This window comes from Pseudoliparis swirei, chromosome 13 (genome assembly GCF_029220125.1).
Source record: "Pseudoliparis swirei isolate HS2019 ecotype Mariana Trench chromosome 13, NWPU_hadal_v1, whole genome shotgun sequence".
Classification (NCBI taxonomy): Eukaryota; Metazoa; Chordata; class Actinopteri; order Perciformes; family Liparidae; genus Pseudoliparis; species Pseudoliparis swirei.
The window spans coordinates 10235424-10248514 of NC_079400.1; the positions used below are offsets into that span (position 1 = coordinate 10235424).

The following is a 13091-nucleotide window of genomic DNA, read 5'->3' on the forward strand; positions in this document are numbered from 1 at the left end:
CTAATACGCAGTTCTTTGGTTCCCCTAATTAAGTTTATCTCTTTATTTTATTTTATATTTGTATCTTACCATTCTATTTGTTTTGCCTTCATTCTACTTAGAGCACTTTGTAAACTTTGTTTTTAAAGGTGCTATATAAATCAAGTTATTATTATTATTATTATTTCCTTTACTGTCCATGGTGGACGTTTGGCCTGCAAGCACAGATATCAACACCAGAATTAAGATTATTGAAGAATTAGGAGCCTGGACGGATGATTTGAGCAAGAGGATGAATGGAAATAACTTTGTTTGGGGGGGGGGCTTACGGCTATGAGCCTTCCCTTTAGCCTCAGCTGTATTAAGGCGAACACGTTGCAGCTGCTAAACATCTGCATGTAGCTTCAGCCTCTCGTGAGCACATTGACAGCGACGTGCATGTCTCGCATCAGGCACGTGCACGGACATTTTGGAGGACAGGTGCTCAAACCCCAAAAAAGGGCACCTATTGCCCAAAATGATTTGTGACAGAGTTGACAAAGGGCACTTTTCTCATCCAGGGCAAAAGGGCAGGTGCTTGAGCACCACTAGGGGGTCTATCTGTGCACGTGCCTGTCTAGCATGTCTGCAGACTCCCGAATATTGTTCAAATTGGTTTTTAATCAAAATCACGAGGCGATTCGGGGGGGGGGGGGGAATCTAAATAACTAAGCGTATGTAAAGTTGGAACATTCTCCCGCTAATTCCTCCTCCACCTCGAGTCGGAGCATCAACCATCTCTCCGTCTAATTGGAAACCGTCCAAATACACAAATACAAAACTCTACCGGAAGCTCATTCACCAGATTAATTAATATCCCAGAAAGGTCGCGCACAGATAGCTCAAACACACACACACACACACACACACACACAGAGAGAGAGAGAGAGAGCTGACGCCGTTCCCAGGCAGGACTGTTTGAAATGGAACATCCTCATAAACCGAGAGCCACATCAAGGGAAATATTCCTGCCGATCGCATTAGTGGCTCCACTTGGCCGCCTCGTGAGAGAACACTCTCCCAGGATATTGTTTGCAGTTCATGACCATGGCAGAGAAAGGAGGAGGGGGGGGCGGGATGTCAATAGACAAACACACTAGTATTATTAGAGCGGTAGTCATGTGCCACCCTCTGTGCACTAGCAGACGGGCTGTCGGAGACTTAAAGGAGGCTGGAATCCCATCGCGTCTGTCTGGGAAATCTGTGTAAATGCTCTCTAATCCCGCTGATCCTCCGCTAAAGCCAACACTTCCTCACCTGCCTGGCTGCCATGGGAGAGTGAGTACAGACGCACGGGGAGGAAGGTTTACGATGATGAGTGTTGGGATCGTTGTTGGACTCAGTTTGTCATTTTGTGCATGTTCCAAGTCGAGGACGGACGAGAATAAAACCGGTGAAATAAACGTCTGAGTAGTAGAAACACCGGATGAAAACACTTTGAGTATTTGAGCACACAAGATTATTTTGGGGTTCATGAATGATAACCCACCGAAGGTGTTTGATCCCATTGTCATCCTGCATGCTCAATTTCAATAACAATTGTAAATGTATTATACAAAATTGAAAAATTTAACTATAGCTGCAGTAAAAGAATAAAGTAGATTTTTAAAAGCTTTTTATTAATAAATTCAATTAATTTCCAGTCTCCTGATTTTTGCTTGTTTTTGTTCAACTAACAAACTCACATTATTACATTTACAATGAACTAAACAACACTTCTTTATATTTGAGAAGCAAGAATCATGTGACTGCATTTCTTTCAACCTTTAAAAAAAAAAAGTTTTATAGATTTATCATAATTTGAACTCTTTTTTAACAACTAATTCTACCCAACTTTGGTGAGTGAGTGCCGATCCTCGAGGCGGTTCATGTTTTATGTCACTATAACCTCTTCTCACTTTTTGGTCACTCTATTTGTCCTCCTTTTGGGTTTTTTCTTCACTTCCTGTCTCTCGCCTCAGTGGAGCAGTCGTCTCTGGTCTTATTCACTTTTCTCCTCCTTCTTAAAACATTTCTGTGAATGGCTGTTGGCGTGTAATTACCTGGGCTGAGCTTTCAGTGTGGCCTGCTCCGGCAGTTCCACACCCACTGCACACACAGATACACACTTAAGCACACACACATTCACCGCGGCGCACATACAGATTCAGGCGAGATTTCTAATACACACACACACACACACACACACATGCACGCTCGTGCGCGCCGCACATAAATACAGGCCTCCCCAGCTGGAGGTGCACAGCTGCTGCTGTTTACCCTGTCGGGACCAGAAAAACATCCTGTACAGTTCTCCGGGTGAAAACCTCCCCTCACATAATAAACACGAGCCCTCGGCACAGTTTGAAGCTCCACTTTGGGTGGTTTCTGTGGCCATCGAGGCAAAGCTCCCCTCCAGCAGTGCAGCTTGATGGACAGGTCGCTGTGCCTGGAGAGTGAATGGATGCCTTTGGGGGGGGGGGAGGGAGGCGGGGGGGGGGGTGATGAAATGGCAGAAATGCTGCTTTTAATGTCTTGGACTTTGACGGTAGACGTGGCTTTATCGGTTCTTCTGGTGCCGGCTGAACTCAAAGGCAAAAAGTGAAGCTCAAAACATCTGGATACCGATAGGAAAGAATACAGGGACACAGAATCTGTGAAGGATGCTGCTCCAACAGAGGTGTGACATTCACTTTCATCAGTCCACAGACCCCTCTCTCTCTCTCTCGCTCTCTCTTTGGCCCGTGGACTTGTTTACTTCAAGCTCAACTGTGGCGGAGGACGTTTTTTTGGCTGCTGTTGTGTCTGGAAGAGTGAAAGAAAAGTGGGCGAGGACACTTTGGGCTTCCCGATGACTGCTGGAATGCAGTCGTGTGTGAGCGTGTGTTGTTTCTGCGTGCGCCTGATCTCCTCAGTGCGTATGCAAGTGTGTGTGTACGTGTCTGTCTGCTGCCCTGTGTCACTGACAGTCACATAAGCATTTTGTCTGGCACGTAAAGGAGATTCCTTTGCAGACAGAAGTATTTGCTTTTGCATTTGAGCTTAACGACAACATAGTATCGGGGCAGGGCTGACGGAGAAAAGAATACATAAAGCCCTTTGTGAGCGTCTGTGTGTGTGTGTGTGTGTGTGTGTGTGTGTGTGTGTGTGTGTGTGTGTGTGTGTGTGTGTGTGTGTGTGTGTGTGTGTGTGTGTGTGTGTGTGTGTGTGTGTACCTTCTCATGTCTGTTGTCTGTGTTCTGTCTCTTGCAGCGGTGGCATTTCACAGCCCTCCAGTCACTATCAAGAAGGAGCCGCAGAGCCCGGGCTCCGACCCCAGCCAGTCCTGTAGCCACAAGCAGAGCTTTAGCTACTCCAGTGGGGAGCAGTGCCTTTATGCCAGGTAACTGCTCACAGAGTACATGTAGTTTGTGGTATTTGGTCCCTCAACCTTTTTCAATTCAATTCAGTTTATTTTGTATATCACAAATTACAAATTTACCTCAGAGGGCTTTACAATCTGTACAAAAAGAGACGGTGTACCCAAACGACAAAACAAAACAAAGCACATGTTCATAGGTTCCTTTCGTGATATCTTTTTAATGTTTTGGGGGAATCATACTTTGAATTCCCATTTCTTTCATCCTTTGTCCCAGTTTTGCTTTCTAAGCACAAAGAAGATTTTTTTGGTCATGTCCTCCTCTTAGTCTATACCAGACTTCCTTCCTTTTTTTTTTTTTAGCTCTTAATTTAAAAAAAAGAAAATCTAAATGTGATTCGGGCACAAAGCCTGATTTATGATCTCTCTGCATATTTATGACATCCTTTCATGAACCAAGTGCAGAACAATTGAAACGATAACTACTTAATTTCTTTATTCGGCCGTTCTTCTTAAAGACCGTCATCCAATGACACAGCACTCCTCGGCTGTCATGCATAAGTCAGCGCATCTAAAAACACTGACCACATGTCACCCCCCACCCAGCTCCCATTAGCTTGTTGTATTGACCCTCCCTGGCACGGCCCTGCTGTTGCATGTGCCTTTCGGCATGTGTGCGCGTGTTCATGAGTGTGTTGGTGTTTTTCAGTGCCTATGAGCAGAAAATGGCTCCAGGAGGAGCCAAGAGCTCCTGCCCAGGGACCCCCATGTCCCCTATGCAGCAGCATTACTCCCCGAAACCTGCCACGGCCGGACGGCCCGATGCCGGCTACATGAACCCCGCTGCCACCTCCCAGCCGCTGCCCAGCAACAGCTACCCCATCAACGCCAGGTGACACGTCACAAGAGTCTCGGCGGCAGCCGTGACTGACATTCAACACACGCACATTACTTTTCTACTACATCCGTGCTTGTATTTCATATTAAATTATTATTTATGAAGCTCCGTGAGATCCTGAAATGAGCTGCGGCCTCTCATCTCTCAGCTCCAGGTACCAGGGCCCCTCAGGAGACCCCATGTGTCCCCAGTTCCCGCCACCAGGCCAGGCCTTCCAGCGCATGCCCTCCGCCCCGGCGGGTCATGGTAGCAGTGGAGCCGGGGGAGGTCCGGGGGGTGGCGGAGGCGGAGGTGGCGCTTACCATCGGCAGCACTCCGACCCCTGTATGCCCTACCTGCAGCAGAGCTTTAAGCAAGAATACCTCGACCCGCTGTATGAGCGGGCGGCTCACATGGCAGGGCCGGGACACGGGCACGGACCCCACCCCCAACAACATCCCCACCCCCACCCGCATCCACACTCACACCCGCACCAACACAGGTTCCCACCAGCCCCCATGATGGTGAAGCAGGAGCCCACAGACTACACCTACGAGCCTGGTGAGTGATTCCGGCTAACGTCACCGCAGTATATGAAAAAATGCACGATGCATCTTTATTTATAAACGCGATTGAAGACGGACAAATGCAGCAAATTCTCTAGTTTAGAGGCTGGAACAAGCAACGGGTCGGCAGCTTTTGATTATTAAATCAGTAACACATCATATTCTGTCGCTGGAGAAATGGATATTCAATAAACTTGAGAGGTTACTGGAGGTTTGGTGCTACAAAAAAGGAAATCTCACGGCAATTTGTGAGTTTCGGATCGTACTGTAGAGACAAAGAGACAAATGGACGGATCAGTTTCCTCTCGTGTGTGTACACAACATCAAATACATTATGTCCCTGAAAACAGTTGAAATGATTTATGAGGAGTGTTTGGCATCGTAAGCTGTCTCAAAATTGAAAAAAAAGACCGACTCCTCCCCAGTGAGCAAAGCTAACTCAAGAACAAAATATCCAAGAGGCAAACAAACTTCCCCACTGTATCTACACCCTCACCCGGCTCACTCCCCGCCTCCAGAACTCCTCCTTTCAACTCTCTGACACTTTGCAAAGAAAAGGAGCAAAGAAAAATGTTCTCCTGCAGCTACACTCCTCCCTCCTTCCCCCACCTCTCCCTCTGTGTGTGTGAGAGAGAGAGAGAGGCAGAGGAATTTCATTGAGAAAATGGAGGGCACTGGAAAGACAAGAGTCCCCGGTGGAGTGCTCCAGGCTCTCAGGTTGCACCAGCGGCTTCCTTTTTCTGCAGGCAGATGAACTCATAATGGAAAAATGAGCGTGGCCGCAGTAACCCGAACCTCTCACTGGCTGGGCTTTGGGAGAGGGTGAGGGGAGGATTTGGGGGGGAGAGGGATGGGGGGTTACAGGGTGGGGTAGCCAGCGCAGGCGCTTTGACAACGAGCTGAACCACTCTGGAGAGCACAGAAAGCAGCTCCTCCACTCGCCTCTCTGAATCCAAAGCAACAGGGAGAGAAATGTAACACTGGGCGTGCAAAGCGTCCTCGGTCACCTGCATCAGAGCTGCTGGAGGGCCGACACGATGCCGTCCAGAGGCCCTCGCAGCTCACACGGGCACACAGAGCGTCATGCTTTAATGCAGAATAAAAAACAGAGAAAAGCAAATTATCAACACTCTCGTGTTTTTATACCTGCACCTTTTCGATAAGGAGATAGGACAATAGGAATCAAGCAGCCTTGAGAGAGAGAGGGGGGTGGGGGGGGGGGGAGTACAAAAGGATGTTTTTCTGTGGATAACGGCTGGGTGGAGGAGAAAGTTGAATTTGGTGGAGTTTCCTCAGAAGGGTCTCAGATATGAGTAAAAGATCAGAGTTTATCGTGTGTTCGTAGACGGCTCCGCCACAATGAGGTAATGAGGTATGAGGTCATACGGGGGGGTGGCTTAAACCTCGAGACGGCTCTCTCAATAAAAAATGTGTCTCATTATGTATGGGGAAAAGAATGCTGCAAAAAAATATATGTATATATATATATATACATTTATGTATATATATACATATATTATATACACTACCGTTCAAAAGTTTGGGGTCACTTAGAAATGTCTTTATTTTTAAAAGAAAAGCACTGTTTTTTCAATAAAGATAACATTAATCAAAAATACACACGATACATTGTTAATGTGGTAAATGACTATTCTAGGTGGAAACGTCTGGTTTCTAATGAAATATCTCCATAGGTGTATAGAGGCCCATTTCCATCAACTATCACTCCAGTGTTCTAATGGTACATTGTGTTTGCTAATCGCCTTAGAAGACTAATGTCTGATTAGAAAACCCTTGTGCAATTATGTTAGCACAGCTGAAAACAGTTATACTGGTGATATAAGCTATACAACTGGCCTTCCTTTGAGCTTGAAGTTTGAAGAACAAAATTAATACTTCAAATATTAATCATTATTTCTAACCTTGTCAATGTCTTGACTATATTTTCTATTCAATTTTCAATTCATTTGATAAATAAAAGTGAGTTTTCATGGAAGACACTAAATTGTCTGGATGACCCCAAACTTTTGAACGGTAGTGTATGTATACAGGACTGTCTCAGAAAATTAGAATATTGTGATAAAGTTATTTATTTTCTGTAATGCAATTAAAAAAACAAAAATGTCATGCATTCTGGATTCATTACAAATCAACTGAAATATTGCAAGCCTTTTATTCTTTTAATATTGCTGATTATGGTTTACAGCTTAAGAAAACTCTAAAATCCTATCTCATAAAATTTGAATATTTCCTCAGACCAAGTAAAAAAAAAGATTTATAACAGCAAAACAAAATCAAACATTTGAAAATGTGTTTCCAGGTGTTTCGAGTTAATTAGACGATTCAAGTGATTTGTTTAATACCCTACTAGTATACTTTTTCATGATATTCTAATATTTAGAGATAGGATATTTGAGTTTTCTTAAGCTGTAAGCCATAATCAGCAATATTAAAAGAATAAAAGGCTTGCAATATTTCAGTTGATTTGTAATGAATCCAGAATGCATGACATTTTTGTTTTTTTAATTGCATTACAGAAAATAAAGAACTTTATCACAATATTCTAATTTTCTGAGACAGTCCTGTATGTACATATACATATATATACATATATAAATATATGTATATATATAACAACATGTATTGATTCCAGGCAACCTTTAAAAAGTTGAGCAGAAAAGCGTCACCATTCTAATGAACTAATGAAAATGTAATTAGCAGTCTAAATATACAATATATAGTTTTGTTCAAGCAGTTAATTGGATTGTTTGTGTCTTTAGATTGTGAATGCACCCGGAAAACAAACCCTTTACTCATGAAGACAGATTACCGAGTTGTTTATTTGCTGGCGATTTATTTTGATTCACAACAACGACAAAAAGAAGCTGTCTCGAGCCGCGAGGTTACGGGCATGACACGGGGAAACGGTACTTGACGTGGATTGACGTAAACGGCTTGTAAAGACAACAACACCGGCGTTTTCTTTCACTGTGAACAATGAGAGCCGAACGCCTTTTAAAGTCTCATGTCCCATTTAGAGAGCCGGCTTGAGGCCGAGACAAGTTCTCACACACAAATTGTCTTAATCACCGCTATTGTGTTGCATATAAAGACCCAGACTGGTCACACCACTCAGTGCACAATTAACCCGCCGCTCTCACACCCAATCTGCCGATCACTCCCTCGTGGGAGTTTGCCGACGCTGGCAGACATATTATTTACAGTGCGATTGAGTGTGTGTGTGTGTGTGTGTGTGGGGGGGGGTAATTATTTTCCCCTGTGGCATCTTATCACAGTCACAGAGCTGCAGCTGCATTCCCCAGGAGTGAGTCACGGCCTGCGCCGGAGGCCCAGAGCTGCACCTTTTCTGTTTTTTATGCTCCCCATTCGTCTATTTCCTACGGTTGACGGACGGCACATGAAAGGGGCGACGGCGTAGAGAAGAATCGATGTCACACCTTTTTAAAATGTTATTCACAGACAGCCAAAGCAACAAAACAAAGCAATAACATGCGAAAGGAGAGCAGCGCAATCTCAGGATGTGGACCACAAAGAAAAGTCTTTGCTCGTAACATTAATACGTGTTCCAGCTCGCAGAGAGTTGTGCCTGAAGGTTCATGAGGAGGAATATGAAATCTATTTCGGTGAATGCGCCTATTTGAGTCGGTCAATAGTGCCCAGATACAGTGCAGACACTGTATACCGTCGCACTTCTCTGGTCTGGTGAGGGCGCTCGGTCATGGCCTAAAAATATCGCCCGAGACAAGAGAGGCGATATGATAAATGCAGCGTTTGTCCTTGCGAATGCTCAAAGGCGATCACTAAATATATATATATATATATATATATGTATATGTATATGTATATATACATATACACTACCGTTCAAAAGTTTGGGATCACCCAGACAATTTCGTGTTTTCCATGAAAACTCACACTTTTATTTATCAAATGAGTTGCAAAATGTATAGAAAATATAGTCAAGACATTGACAAGGTTAGAAATAATGATTTGTATTTGAAGTATTAATTTTTTTCTTCAAACTTTGCTTTCGTCAAAGAATGCTCCTTTTGCAGCAATGACAGCATTGCAGACCTTTGGCATTCTAGCTGTTAATTTGTAGAGGTAATCTGTTGAAATGTCACCCCACGCTTCCTGAAGCACCTGCCACAAGTTGGATTGGCTTGATGGGCACTTCTTGCGGACCATACGGTCAAGCTGCTCCCACAACAGCTCAATGGGGTTGAGATCTGGTGACTGTGCTGGCCACTCCATTACAGACAGCATACCAGCTGCCTGCTTCTTCCCTAAATAGTTCTTGCACAATGTGGAGGTGTGCTTTGGGTCATTGTCCTGTTGGAGGACGAAATTGGCTCCAATCAAGCGCTGCCCACAGGGTATGGCATGGCGTTGCAAAATGGAGTGATAGCCTTCCTTATTTAAAATCCCTTTTACCTGGTACAAATCTCCACTTTACCAGCACCAAAGCAGCCCCAGACCATCACATTACCTCCACCATGCTTGACAGATGGTGTCAGGCACTCTTCCAGCATCTTTTCACCTGTTCTGCATCTCACAAATGTTCTTCTGTGTGATCCAAACACCTCAAACTTGGATTCATCTGTCCATAACACCTTTTTCCAATCTTCCTCTGTCCAATGCCTGTGTTCTTTTGCCCATACCAATCTTTTCTTTTTATTGGCCAGTCTCAGATATGGCTTTTTCTTTGCCACTCTGCCTAGAAGGCCAGCATCCCGGAGTCGCCTCTTCACTGTCGACGTTGACACTGGCGTTTTGCGGTTACCATTTAAAGAAGCTGCCAGTTGAGGACCTGTGAGGTGTCTATTTCTCAAACTAGAGACTCTAATGTTTCAAGATTCAAGATTCAAGATGTTTTATTTGTCACATACACACACAGGGTGTGCAGTGAAATGAAAGTGGCAATGCTCAGCAGGAATGTGCAAGGGCAACAAGTACACACTATTTACAATAAAAAACAACACAATATTTACAGTAAGTGTGTGTGTGTGTGTGTGTGTGTGCCTAAGAGGGGCAGTTGTGTGGGTCTATGTGGGGGTCCTGGTGAGGTCGGAGTTCACAGTCCTGATGGCCTGAGGAAAGAAACTCCGTCTCAGTCTCTCTGTTCTTGCAGCGTGACTACGGAGGCGCCTGCCTGACCGCAGCAGCTGAAACAGTCTGTTGTTGGGGTGGTGAGGATCCTTCATGATCCTGCGGCTCTGGTTCTGCACCTCCTGGTGTACAAGTCCTGCAGGGTGGGAGTGTAGTTCAATAGTGCTTTCAGCCGAACACTACTCTCTGCAGAGCCTTCCTGTCCTGGCGGAGCAGTTGCCAAACCAGGCTGTGATGCTTCCTGTCAGGACGCTCTCTACAGCTCCAGAGTAGAAGGACTGAAGGATCCTCTGGGAAACTTTAAATTTCCTCAGCTGCCTGAGGTGGTAGAGGCGCTGCCTTGCCTTTCTCACCAGAGTGTCTGTGTTCGTTGACCATGTCAGATCCTCGGTGATGTGGACTCCCAGGTATTTATACCGCTCACCCTCTCCACAGTAGTCCCGTTAATCCCCAGTGGTGAGTACGTCCTCTGTTGTTGTACCCTCCTAAAGTCCACAATCAGCTCCTTAGTTTTGGTGACATTCATGATGAGGCTGTTGTCCCGGCACCAGAGTGACAGATCAGCAACTTCCTCCAGGTAGGCCTTCTCGGTTGTCGGAGATCAGGCCCACCACCACTGTGTCATCCATAAACTTGATGATGGTGTTGAGCTCAACCTGGCCACACAGTCATGTGTGTACAGGAGTACAGTAGGGGCTGAGGACGCAACCCTGGGGATCCTGTGTTCAGGGTGAGGGGTTTGAGGTGTGTCTGCCCACCCTGACCACCTGTGGCCTGGCGGTCAGGAAGTCCAGGATCCAAGCACACAGGGGTGTTCAGTCCCAGCTCAATCAGCTTGCCGGCCAGTCTGGAGGGACTATGGTGTTGAAAGCTGAACTATAATCAATGAACAGCAGTCTCACATAGCCCCCCTCTGGCTGTCCAGATGAGAGAGTGTGGTGTGCAGTACCTGGGAGACAGCATCATCCGTGGATCTGTTTGGGCGATAAGCAAACTGCAGCGGGTCCATGGAGGAAGGGAGGAAGGCGCAGATGTAGTCCTTTATCAGCCTCTCAAAGCATTTCATGACCACCGAGGTGAGGGCCACCGGTCGGTAGTCATTCATACATGCTGGAGAAGCATTCTTGGGCACAGGGACAATAGTGGATCTCTTGAAGCAGGCGGGGACCACGGACTCAGCCAGGAGAGGTTGAATATTGTGGTGAACACTGGAGCTAGCTGGTTGCACAGGTCTTCAGTACTGCCCAGATATGCCATCTGGACCTGCAGCTTTCCTGGTGTTCACCCTCAACAGAGCCCTCCTCACACTGTGCTCGGTCACAGAGTGTGTGTTCATCCCCAGCGGTAGAACTCACCTCGGCTACGCTAACGGTGTTGTTGTTAGCGGCGAGCTAGCGCTGTTGTTGCTAGCCTCAAACCGTGCATAAAATGAGTTCAGGTCGTCCGCTAGGGATGCGTCGGCACTCACCATTGCTGGGTCTGCTCTGGTAGTCTGTGATAGTCCGTAGCCCCTGCCATAGGCGCCTGGTGTCGCGCTGCTCCATCTGTGATTCCACTCTGTCTCGGTACCTCCTCTTGGCCTTCTTCACCGCCTCCTCAGTCCATAGACCGCTGCCTTGTACTCGTCCATGTTGCCGGATACAAGACCGGAGTTATAGGCAGCAGGACGGGCGTTCACAGCTTCACGGATGGGTCTATCAACCCACGGCTTTTGGTTAGGAAAGACCCTAACTTTTACCGTGGGGACGAAGGTGTCCGCTAAGCGTTGCTATGAGGCTCATTGCTACTTCCGCCAAACCGCTGGCGTCACTGGAACTGGATTGGATCATGTCCCAGTCGGCGACCAGGCGTCCTGTAGCTCAGCCTCTGATTGGTCAGACCACCGCTTACGTTCCTCGTCACTACCGCTTCCGCGCGATCTTTTGCGGTACTCGGAAGCAAGAAAATGGCGGCATGGTCGATTTGCGAGCGGAGGAGAGAGACAGCCTTGTAGCCTCTCTTGAATGGCGTATAGCAGTGGTCCAACGTTCTTTCCTCTGGTAGCACACGTAATGTGCTGGTGAAAGTTCGGCATGACTTTTTAGGTTTGCCCTATTAAAGTCCCCAGCCACCACCACAGCCGCGGGATACTTGTTCTGATGCCGACATAACACATCATGTAGGTCCGATAGTGCTACGTCGGTGTCCGCTTGTGGTGGTATGTAGCGGCTGTGGTGATGACCGAGCTGAACTCCGGGGAAGGTAGAATGGACGGCATGAGATCGTCAGATGTTCCAGGTTCGGCGAGCAGGAACGAGAAAGAGTCTTAATGTTCTTGGGGTGCACCACATGTTGTTCGTCATGAAGCAAACCTCCACCCTTAGATTTACCAGACTCTTCCGTTCTGTCTGCACGGAAAACAGAGAAGGACTCGGTTGGGCATATGACTCGATCCGGCACCAGCGGGTCAGCCATGTTTCCGTCAGACAAAAGATGTTACAGTCCTCATGTCCCGTTGGAATCTGATCCTTGCCCTAACATCATCCATCTTATTTTCCAGAGACTGGACGTTAGCAAGAAGGATGCTGGGCAGAGGTGGACGGTGGGCTTGAACTCTCAGTCTGTTCAATTCCGCTCCGTTTCCTCGATGTTTTCGTCTCCCGTAAGCGGCTCCACTGTTGTTGTTGTGGTTCGCTCGCGATCTCCGCCGCCACGCTGGATCGATGGAAAAAGTGGACAAAACCCTTGTTTTGCGCAAAGTTTATGTCCAAAAGTGTGCGGTGCGTATGCTGTTAGTGCCGATGTGTTTGTGGCAAAGAAAATATTTAAAAAAAACACAAAAACTAAAAAGCGCACAATCTCCAGTTGAGGACCTGTGACGGCGTCTGGACACATTTCTCAAACTAGAGACCCATAAGTGTACTTGTCTTCTTGCTGAGTTGTGCACGGGCCTCCCACTTCTCTTTCTGCTCTGGTTAGAACCCGTTTGTGCTGTTCTCTGAAGGGAGTAGTACACACCGCTGTAGGAAATTTTCAGTTTCTTTGCAATTTCTCGCATGGAATAGCCTTCATTTCTAAGAACAAGAATAGACTGGCGAGTTTCACATGAAAGTTCTTTTTTTCTGGCCATTTTGAGAGTCTTATCGAACCCACACATGTGATGCTCCAGATAATCAACTAGCTC

At 46.5% G+C, this 13091-nt stretch overlaps 1 protein-coding gene across 2 annotated transcripts in view; it reads left to right on the forward strand.

The window, feature by feature from the left end:
• Positions 1 to 13091, forward strand: part of etv4 (ETS variant transcription factor 4) — a 36890-nt gene that overhangs the window by 17461 nt on the left and 6338 nt on the right. Inside the window, exons 1-4 of one of the 2 annotated variants that reach the window (XM_056429436.1) lie at positions 1163 to 1296; positions 3250 to 3379; positions 4065 to 4247; positions 4402 to 4793. In XM_056429436.1, coding sequence (XP_056285411.1) covers positions 4081 to 4247; positions 4402 to 4793 — 559 coding nt within the window. In that variant the 5' untranslated portion in view covers positions 1163 to 1296; positions 3250 to 3379; positions 4065 to 4080. Of the gene's footprint in view, positions 1 to 1162; positions 1297 to 3249; positions 3380 to 4064; positions 4248 to 4401; positions 4794 to 13091 lie in introns of those variants that run through there. The other variant, XM_056429435.1, reaches the window with a different exon arrangement.